The sequence below is a fragment of the Tenrec ecaudatus genome, chromosome 3 (genome assembly GCF_050624435.1).
Source record: "Tenrec ecaudatus isolate mTenEca1 chromosome 3, mTenEca1.hap1, whole genome shotgun sequence".
NCBI lineage: Eukaryota > Metazoa > Chordata > Mammalia > Afrosoricida > Tenrecidae > Tenrec > Tenrec ecaudatus.
This window is the reverse complement of record NC_134532.1, coordinates 217447161-217457232: the sequence shown is the minus strand read 5'-3', so window position 1 is coordinate 217457232 and position 10072 is coordinate 217447161. Positions and strand designations below refer to the sequence as shown.

The window sequence follows — 10072 nt, the reverse complement described above, 5'->3', positions numbered from 1 at the left end:
TGGGTTGGCAGAGGTTCGTGTTGTTGGCTTTTGTAAAAGAACAGCTCTGAGGGGCATTGTTGCCGCTGGCTTCCTTTGGGGACACCTTCCTTCCGGTGTGTTCAGGCCAGAGCTGTCATGACAACCCAGACCTGACGCCCGCCTCCCCTACCAGCTCTCTCATCTGATTTCGGGAACCGGCTGCTCTCTGACCTGATGCCCCTGCCCACCCGCCCGCCGAGGTTTGAGGCCGGGGAGTGACGCCGGCTGTGGGTCCACTTTGGCCACTCCGTCATTCTCATTGGCTTGGCAGTCACGTAAAGGTGCCACTTGGCATTACATCATCCGCCAGGTGGGGGATGTGACGTGGCCAACCCCTTCTTTTCGCCCAATGCCGAGTCCTGCGTGGAGACCCATGTCGGCCACGCACACACGCGCGGAGCTGCTGCCGCTTGCCTGGCGACCGCTGCTCTGGGTCTCGTGTTGTCATCATCTCCGGCGCCAGTTCACATCTGAGGGCTTAGGCCAGGAGCTATTTTTACTTTTTGTTTTTAGTTGGAAGCAGCAGCCATGGGAAAAGAAGGGGGGAGTGATCAAAAGGTCTCGGGGTCCACTGGCTCACCACGTTGTCACCTAGAGTTGTGTCTTTCCACGTGGAAAGATGTGGCCAGCCACTTTGGTGGCGGTGTGCCTGTCACCTAGGCACTGCCGCGCATACTTGTCACCCACCGCACGGTCGTTTCCCACGTGGAAGGAGGTGGCCTATCATCTAGGGAGAGCTGTACTTTAGCAATGTACGGCTGTGTCGCAAATGATTCTGTGGCCAGGGTTGATCTCAAACAACACTGAGGACTGCATGCTTGCTGATGTCAGAGGTTCAGTGAAAAAGGGGAAGACCTTCCGTCGGGAGGGCTTGCAGAAGACTGCATAGTCCAGTTCTGGAAGAGGCCCACGGGGGGAGGGGGGTGGCCGGCTCCTGAGTTACCACCCCGGGTGGGATCCACCCTTGTGGCACCGGCAGTCTCCCTGAGGTTTGGGGTTTTTTCAGGCCATCTGTTTTCCCCACATATTTACACCGCTTCTGTAAGCACGTCGTAGGCGGACTCCTGCTATTCCGAGCACACGGGTATGTGTATTCCAGACGTCTGGTGCCATTTCTACGGTGGCAGTGTCCCTGGAGAGGGGCACCCGGGCTTGGTCATGTGGAGGGAGAGTCAGGGAGAAATTAGAAGACACCCCTCCACCCCCCAAGACAGCGGGCTCCAGCCTGGCAGTGGTTGGAGGCGGGCACCGGGCGGAGGGTTGCTGAGTCCCAGTCGGATGTGGCGGTGGTCCAGAGCCAGCAGCTGCAGTTCACATAAACAAAAGCTCTTTGGGGGTCCTCCGTGATTACTTTGTGTGTGGTGGGGGGCATGCAGAGGTCCCAAGGTCAAATGCTTTGAGAGCTGCGGGTTCAGTGTCCCCCTGCCTTCCCGCACAACACCTAGGCACTGAGTGGGCACCCGCACCCCCTGGCTGCCCAGATCATTGGCACCCAGCGTGGGTCGAGTCCTGCCTCCCTTCCCCTTGCTGGTGCTCTCTAAGCTCGCTCTAGTTTTTAAACCCTGGGGGAGGGATGAGACAGACAGCAGGACTGCGGACTGTGAGCATCTTCCCCTGTGTCTTGGGCTTGTCTTGTGGGCTTGGCCTCTCCCTGGCGAGCTGGGATGACTAGTGAGGAGCCGGGGCCACTGGGAAGCCCGCCCTCCTCCCCGACGCCTGGCCACCCTCCTGGGTCTGGAGATGCAGCAACCTCCTATTGGACCACTGAGCCGTGAGCAACTTCAGGCTGCGCGTGTTAACAAGGTCTCTCCTCCGTGTGCGAGCAGCATGCAGGCAGGCGGCTGCTCTCCCGTGGGTGGGGAATGGTGCTGGGCTTGCGGCCAGCAGCCCTGGCTCTCCGGGGCCCTGTGGGCACAGCCTTCAGGAGGGCCCTGCAGCAGCAGGCCAGGGCTTGTCAGGGCGGCAGGTCTGGGCAGCGTCAGTCCTCCCTCTGCAGACCAGGCAGCCTGCGGCCCTCTACGGTCCTGCGCGGGCAGAAGCAAGGGTGGCGGGCGGCCCTGTTTTTGGCCCACCATGGACTCCCTGGAACTGTCCAGATGTGGGGCGTGGGGGTGGGGTGTGCTGAGGAGGGGAGGTGGGAAGCTGGGGCAGCTTGGCAGCTCCCGGGGAGGGGACAGGGGGCCGTGTTGGACAGGCTGGCCGAGGCCGGGAAGCTGAGCCGCTAAGGCTATGGCTGGCCTGTCTCTGTCCAGCCCCCAGCCAGCACCCCAGCTGACGTTAGGACAGGAACATAGCTGTCCATTCAGGTCACCACGCTCCAAGAAATGTGTGACACCTGGCTCTAATTCAAAGACTGTGCCTAGAGGGCCCCTCAGTGCCCTCCAGGGGACTCCGGAGGATGGAGGGCAGAGCAGGGGAGCCCGGAGGAGGGCGGGGAGGGCGGGAAGGGCGGGGTGGGGGGGGCAGGAAGGGAAGACAAAGAACGGGGGAGGGCGGGAGCCAGCTCACAGCCTCAGTCTCAGCCAGAAGTGAGGGATCCGCGTCTGCCCCACAGGAGTGGTGACAGGAGGAGCAGCCACCTTTGAACAGGGACCCAAACCGGAGACTGGGGCTCCTGCTGCCCTGCCCGCCTGACTGCCTGCCCCTTGCTGGCTCCTCTTCCGTGAGTGCCCTGCGCCTGTGCCCCTAGGACGCACACACCGGTGGTTGGGTGGGGGAAACCCTAAGACCAGAGAGTGCCCCCCCTGTCCCCAGGGGTAAGGAAACCCACCAGCAGGGAAGTGGTGGCCCACTGGACTGGCCTCTGGGGCCCTGGGCACAGAGCACACCTCTCCCAGCCGTCCTGGGCAGAGGAGACTCAGCGTACGGGGAAACCTTGCTGCCCTGGGAACAGTGTGTATGTGTGTGTGTGTGTGTGTGTGTGTGTGTGTGTGTGTGTGTGTGTGTGTCCCTGGAGTGCCACCTAGCATCTCCCTGGGGCAGTGACACCCCCCCCCATTTGCTCACAGGTGATGCAGACCTATGTGGCCCCCACCTCCTGGACCCTCCTCCTGGCCACGCTGGGCTCTGCAGCCGGCCTGTCAGTGGAACCTGGCTGCACTGCCCGACACCTGGCCAGGTACAGCCTCACCTTCACGGGCAAGTGGAGCCAGACGGCCTTTCCCAAGCAGTACCCCCTGTTCCGGCCGCCAGCCCAGTGGTCCACGCTGCTGGGTAAGTCAGCGCCCACCCCCTCTCCCCATCATCACCCCCCTCTCCCTGTTGTCACCCTGGTTGGCTGCCGGGCACCTCGCACCATTGGAGGACAGGGTTACACCCCACTAATTTCCACACAAGCAGAGAGTGCTGGCCCCTAACCTGCCCAAGGCCCTAGGGGAGGGACCTGGGGGAGGGCAGCTGGACCTCTAGTCCCGGGAAGATCTCACCGCGGGTGAGCCTGCATGGTGGGGGACAGTGCTCTGCACAGCCTTCACCCTGGGGAGGGGGCTGCTGAGGGGGCCCACATGGTTGGCCCCAAGGGAAGGTTGGGGGGATAGGCCTACTCCTCAGAGGGCCACCGTGCCCACTCGGGGCCGTCCGTCCCCAGGGGCCACGCACAGCTCCGACTACAGCATGTGGAAGAAGAACGAGTTTGTCAGCAACGGGCTGCGGGACTTTGCCGAGCGCGGTGAGGCCTGGCCCCTCATGAAGGAGATCGAGGGGGCCGGTGAGCAGCTGCAGAGCGTGCACGGGGTCTTCTCGGCCCCTGCTGTGCCAGCCGGCACTGGGCAGACCTCGGCCCAGCTGGAGGCTGACCCCCGGCATTCGCTGGTGAGGGCGTGGCAGGAGGAGCAGAATGGTTGGGAGGCTCCCCTGGGGGCCTCGGTGGGGGGCCTGCACAGTGGGGGGCCAGGCGGGGAGGGGAGAGGGGGGGCCTGGCATGGGGGTCACCTGCTCCCCCCACCTCTCCGTGCACCAGGTGTCCTTTGTGGTGCGCATCGTGCCCAGCCCCGACTGGTTTGTGGGCGTTGACAGCCTGGCCCTGTGCGAGGGTGCCCGCTGGAAGGACCGTGTCTCTGTGGACCTGTTTCCCTACGACGCGGGCACTGACAGCGGCTTCACCTTCTCCTCCCCCAACTTTGCTACCATCCCTCAGGGCACGGTGACCGAAGTGAGTGAGGGACTCCCACCAGCGGCAGTCTATCTTGTGCCCCCCGCCCACCGTCAGATGGGCCACCCCATTTCTAGTACCTTGGATGGAGGGGTGTCAGAGCTGGCAGCTAAGGGAGGGGAGTGAGGGGAGGAACAGTTCAAGGGTGTAGTTTTGGCTGGGGGTTTCTGCCCTGGAATCCTTGGGGGGGGGGGCGGGCATGGAGACCACCCAAAGGTGAGCCTGTGGGCTGTGAACCGGCCAGCAAGGCGCTCACCTGTGCGTCCAGCAGCAGGGCTACTCCCCACCTTGGTCTCCTACAGACCCTGACAGGTGGGGTTCCTCTGCCAATCCACCCTGCTCCCCGGCCCCACTTCTCTTGAACCCAGATAACATCTTCCTCCCCAAGTCACCCCGCAAACTCCTTCTACTACCCGCGGCTGAAGTCCCTGCCCCCCATGGCCACAGTCAGCTTGGTACGCCTCCGGCACAGCCCCCGGGCCTTCGTCCCGCTGCCCACCCCGGACCTGACCGCCAGGGGGAATGAAATTCTGGACACCCTTGAAGGTAGTGGCCCTGGGGGGTGGGGAACAGGGTTGGGGGGACGGCCGGCGGGTACTCACAAGCTGCGCTGCGGGGAGAGAGGGGCCTTGAAACGCACCTCACTGCTCCCCTTCCACCCATTAAGACCAGGACACCTCATGGGGTACTGGGCAGAGTGGGGGTCCTGGGGAAACCTCGGGGCCCCTCCCGTGGGCTGTGGCTTAGGGGTGCCAGAGTCAGATGCCTGAGTCTCCCAGACAGACGCACACACACACACACACCTCACTCCCGGCCCACCCCCAGATCCTACAATGGCCTCATCTCTAAAGTTGGCCCCCCAGAGGAGGGTTTCTCCCCAGGAAAGACAGATTGCAGTTGGAGTGGGTTGAGCAGCACCAGGCCCAGGGGCTTGCTGGCAGGTGGCTTGAGGCCCGTCCTATCGCCCGCCTGGGAGCCCAGGAGCAGCACCAGCAACCCTAGGTGACAGGTCAGCAGAGGTCTGGCCACGTCATGGTTAAACACACAACTGCTGGCTGACACGTCCGTGGTTCAAGCCCACCCGTCTTCTCCTGGGGACAACGGCCGGGCTGCCAGCTCCCTAGTTTTGAGTTGGCAGCACAAGAACCCCAAGGGGCAGTTCTGCTCTGTGGGCACCCAGCTGACGGGCCCCAGCCGCTGCAGAGGGAGGCTCCAGGCCACAGACAAGGCCCACCTGTGCTCCTGGGGCCCGAGGCTGGCTTTCACCTCCCCTCTGAGGGCCCAGCATTCAGCGTTGGCTAGGGGTGCCTGTGGGGACTGCCTGCCTGCTCCCTGGGTCACATGAGCCCAAGCCTCTCTGAGCCAGGTCAGAATGCAGGGCTCCCTGGCATAGGTGTGCCCGAAGCACGGGCTCAGGGCTCCTGCTGGACAGGGAAGGAGCGGGACTCGGCAGCAGCATTCACCAGGGTCTTGCTAAAGAGCAGGCTAGCCGGTCTGGCCACAGAATGGAGATTCCACTGGGCCCTCGGGTCTCTCGCCCCCGGAGTGGACTGTGACATGGTCCTCAGAGAGCTCCAAGGAGCAGAGTCTGCCCTGGGAGGACGGGACTGCATGGAGTCCATTGGTGGCACCCGTCCAGCCTTCAGTTTGGGGCCTGGGGTCCTCACCTGCTAGCCACTGTAGGAGGTCCCAGGCAGTGTCCCTTCCGCATGCAGGGGACCCTTCTCCTCTTGGCGGGGTAGGGTGGGGTAGGGTAATGTCCGCCCCCTACCACACAGGCCACCTCATCATTCAGGGCCCCCCCACCCTGGAGGGCGGAGCTGTACCTGAACCCCCCTCCCTACTGAGAAGGCTTCCCTGGCTGGATGCAGAGGTCAGAGTGTTGGTCACTGATCAATGCTTCTTGGTGTGGGCTGGACCCAGCAGACTCAAGTCTCTATCTCAGCACCCTGGTGTGCCCCCAGGGGGCGCTCAGCTTGGCCACAGGGAATGTGCCCAGGTGAGAGTCCAGTCTCCAGAGGGGCCCTTCTGAGGCCCCAGCACCACCGCTGTCCTGGATTCCCAATGACCCCAGGGGACAGCAGTGACTTAGAACTGGCCTGCCTGCCGGGCCTCACACAAGACCCTACTCGAGAAGCCCCAAAAGTCACTATGAAACAGGGGCCCCCACCCTCAGGGCACACACAGCCTAGCAGCCTCGGGGCAGGGTGGCACCTACCCCCTTACAGGCAGGATAGACATGGTCACCAGAGGAGTGCTGGCTGACTCTCCCTGAGCCGTGCCCATGGGGGTCTGGGAAGGCAGTTGGGGGGAGGTGGTGGCCGAGACCCAGGGTGGCCCCCTCCATCAAGCTCCACCTTAGAGAGCCCTGGGGAGCCCGCTCATGTGGGGGAATCACCCCAAGTACCCAGCATACTGCCGTGAGTCACGTCTGACTCACAGCTCACCTACAGGAAAGTGCTGGTGGAATTCGTGGGTGGCCTTCCACCGAGAGGTGGCCTCTGGCGGGACAGGACTGCTCCCACCCTCCCCTCCAGCATCCAAGGAACTGGGCAAGAATCTGAGCACCTATTCTTACTCTCCACCTCGCTTCCAACCCACCTGAGGGTCCTACAAGCAGCCACCGCCGACGGGCGCCCACCTCCTGGCTACCTGAGATTGCCCTCCTCTCCTCTCAGCCCAGAAACACTGGGGCCGTCTCACCCCCATCCCCTCAGCTCAAGCCACATTGCCTCCCCCCCGCAATTGATGTCCATCAAGGCCTTGGTAGCTATGGTGGGTGGGGTACTATTACTAATAGTCCCTCCCCAGCCACTACAACTGGGAAGGCCAGCTGGGGAGGGGGACTCCCTTCTTCAGCTGGCCCTGTGGGCCTTCCCTGCCTCTGACCCGCTGATGGACGGGGTGGTCTTTGTGGAGCTGCGTGTGTGCCGAGGGAGAAAGGTCTGGCATCTGCAGGCCCCACCCCCACCCCAGGAGTCCGAAAGGACCCTCAGGCATGAGCCTGGCTGGGCTGGTGCCCTGGGCCCTTGACTGCTAAGCATACCCAGGAACCACTGGGCAGCCCAGTGAGGTGGGACCATGCCCCCCAGTTGGCAGTGAAGGGGCACAGCAGGATGGGCTGCACTCCCAGGTGGGGGCCTGGCCGGGTGCTCCAGGCCCAGTGGGCATGGCCCCCTATGGACACCCCACTTTCCACACATTCTTTCCTCCATCCAGATTCCTCAAACACTCATCACGTTGCTGGTGAGGGGGACTGCTGATAGGGCTTGAGGGGGGAATGAAGCCTCTGACAGGGACAGTGGTTGGGCTGCGTTGGGGCAAGGCCCTATCGGGTGGACCGGGGAAATTTAAACTGCACTTTGAAGCTCCCAGGAAGGGAACACATGGAACCCCAGCACCTAGGGGGGAACCCCAGCAGAAGCCCCAGCAAAGGGGCAACAGGAGAAGCAGCCATTGCAGCTCAACTCCACCACTGGGGGTCCGGCCTGAGTCTGCTTGGGTCTGGGGTAGCAAGTGCGTTAGGCCCCACCCACCCAGGCAGGATGCCTGCCTCCACCAGGAAGCACTTGCAGGCTCGCCCAGGGGTGCCGGGCGCCAGAGAGCCACAGAACAATGACAACTGCCGAGTGGCTTAGCGGGGCCACAAACAAATGCATTTGACTATTAGACATGCAAGGAGCCCGAGCCCCATGTGGCTACAGCCCTCAGAGCCTGGCGGCTGGTAGGACAAATGGCCACGGCTGGTCTAGATTATGGCTGAGACCCCCCTGGCAGTTTCCTCTTGGGTGGTGGGAATGTCTACCTTCCCACACAGGGAAGGAGGCTACGTTTCCATTCGTGCACCACCAACCCCCACTCCCCAGCCCCCTGATGCCTCACACCAGGGGCTCACGTCCCCGGTCTCTGTCTTGGCTCCAGCTCCGGAGACGCCGCTGGACTGTGAGGTGTCCCTGTGGTCCTCCTGGGGACTATGCAGAGGGCGCTGCGGGAAATTGGGAGCCAAGAGCAGGACGCGCTATGTCCGAGTGCAGCCCGCCAACAACGGGACCCCCTGCCCTGAGCTGGAAGAAGAGGTGGAGTGCACCCCTGACAACTGCGTCTGAGATTTGTCCCCAGACCCCTGGCCCTGGAGTCAAAGTGGATGGGTGGGTGGATTCGGGGCTGTAAGGGGCCAGCATCTGCTGATCCAGGCCTGGGGTCTCCAAGAGGTTGTCTTGAACTTATACCTCAAGGAGGGTCTGGCCTTAGCCTGAGTTGCCTGTCACATTCCTGCACCCTACTGGGCCTTGGGGTGGGGTGGGGTGTGGGGAGACATTCTCTGCTCACAGAAGTGCCCGACAGTGCCTCTGGTGGCCAGGAGGCACATCCCAGGCAGCTCCTCCTCTTAGCCCTGGTGTTTGCATCTGCTGATCCCTCCCCTCCATCGATCCCATCTGGCTCTGCTCTCAGGCCCTATACCCCCAGGCTCCAGAATCCCTCCCCCGGATGATGTTGTCATTGTAATTTATTACCCACCAAGACTGTGCGCCCCCGCATGGCCGGGTCATTCCTCACATCTGGGCGCGTCGACGGGGACCCCGCCCCTTATCCCTCCCATCAGGGGGTTCCCCACAGCCCAGGGGGTAAAAAGTATGAAGGGCAGGTCCACTCATCCATCTGGACTCCCCACACGCCTGTCTGTGTGCCTCAAATAAAGATTTCCTGTCACAAGAACAACGCAAGGTGCCAGGCACTTGCGAGGGGACCTGGTCCTCCCAGCCCCATCTGTCTCCCCTGCTTCCTGGGGCCTCTGGGTCTCAGGAGGGCCGGGGGGAGGAAGTACTGTCCACTTGGGACCCAGGATAGGGGCTTAGAAGGGGGAGGGAGTCTCTCAACATGCCGGCGTTGCAATGAGCTCTGATGACCCAACTGCCACCTGGGTCATGACCAACTGCCCAGCGGGTCTCACAGGTGGTGCCAGGGTCCCGGAAAGGGGCCGCCCAGGCTGCTCACCTCGGACACAAGTCCTACCCCTCACCCCTGGGTGCCCCCCCCGTCCCTCTCTGTCCTGTGGGGGGTGCTCACATGCCTGCTGTCTTCAGCTGGACCTCTGAGGATCGCAGCCCCCTTCCCCCCACGTCAGCCCACTGCTTGTGACCCCTGAGAACTACACAAGGGGGCCTGTACCCATCTTTCTCTAGATGCCTGCCTGCCTGTCCACGGGCCTCCCCACCCAGCTCACTGCCCTGCCGGAACCAGCTCTTGTCCAGGGGACCTCCCCCCACTGCATACAATGCCCACTGCCTTCCTCTGCCTCTCTGCCAGAACTAGCGTGCCCACCTTCAACACCCCCAATCAATTTGCGGACTCTGGGCTCCCAGCCACCCCAATCTCTGCCCTCTACTCACTCGTCCGCTAGCCCTGGGGACACTCCAGGGGACACCCAGGGGACCATGGCCTACCGGAGGAACCCCCAGCAAAGATCCCCCTCTCTGATCCCCCCCCTTCAATGCTACCCCAGAACCAGCACACCCACGCTGCTCATCCTCCCCGAGACCCAGTCCCCTGTCCGTCCCCCTCACCCCCAGCCTATACTGCTCAACTGTGTCACATGCCTGGTCCCTTGACGCTGGCCCCTCACTTCAGGACCTCCCCACCCGGCCCACCATCTCCGCAGACCCCTCCCCTGCTCCAGCAGGACACACAGAAGCCAAGATTGTGTCCTGGGAGGATTTTGTGAGGGGTCACTACACGGTGCTGGTCCCCCGGGAACCTTGTGCCAAGGAAGAAAGCCACACATCCACATGGGGGGGGAGGGGTCACAGGAAGGACAGGACCTTGGGAAGGCCGTCCTGGGAGTGGCCTGCAGGGCTCTAATGTCGTTCTCCCCACCCCCTCGTTGGCATCCTATGGACTGCT

General features: G+C 63.0%; 1 protein-coding gene across 3 annotated transcripts; it reads left to right on the top strand.

The window, feature by feature from the left end:
• Positions 1 to 1671: 1671 nt before the first annotated feature.
• On the top strand, positions 1672 to 8890 carry SPON2 (spondin 2). 3 transcript variants are annotated; one of them, XM_075544572.1, is made up of 7 exons: positions 1672 to 1824; positions 2576 to 2683; positions 3030 to 3234; positions 3608 to 3831; positions 3980 to 4171; positions 4540 to 4717; positions 8093 to 8890. In XM_075544572.1, the coding sequence occupies exons 3-7, from the start codon at positions 3033 to 3035 to the stop codon at positions 8275 to 8277; spliced, it is 981 nt and encodes a 326-aa protein (XP_075400687.1). In that variant the 5' UTR covers positions 1672 to 1824; positions 2576 to 2683; positions 3030 to 3032; the 3' UTR covers positions 8278 to 8890. The 3 variants fall into 3 exon arrangements, with proteins under 3 accessions (XP_075400687.1, XP_075400688.1, XP_075400686.1); XM_075544573.1 differs by lacking the exon at positions 1672 to 1824 and adding an exon at positions 1914 to 2042; XM_075544571.1 differs by lacking the exon at positions 1672 to 1824 and having other exon boundaries at positions 2522 to 2683.
• Positions 8891 to 10072: the final 1182 nt, after the last annotated feature.

Excerpts from the sequence above, each read along its gene's own strand:
- SPON2 (XM_075544572.1), top strand. The coding sequence starts at position 3,033 with ATGCAGACCTATGTGGCCCCCACCTCCTGGACCCTCCTCCTGGCCACG. Across the intron at positions 3,235-3,607 it reads CCAGTGGTCCACGCTGCTGG|GGGCCACGCACAGCTCCGAC; the intron begins GTAAGTCAGCGC and ends GTCCGTCCCCAG. Across the intron at positions 3,832-3,979 it reads CTGACCCCCGGCATTCGCTG|GTGTCCTTTGTGGTGCGCAT; the intron begins GTGAGGGCGTGG and ends TCCGTGCACCAG.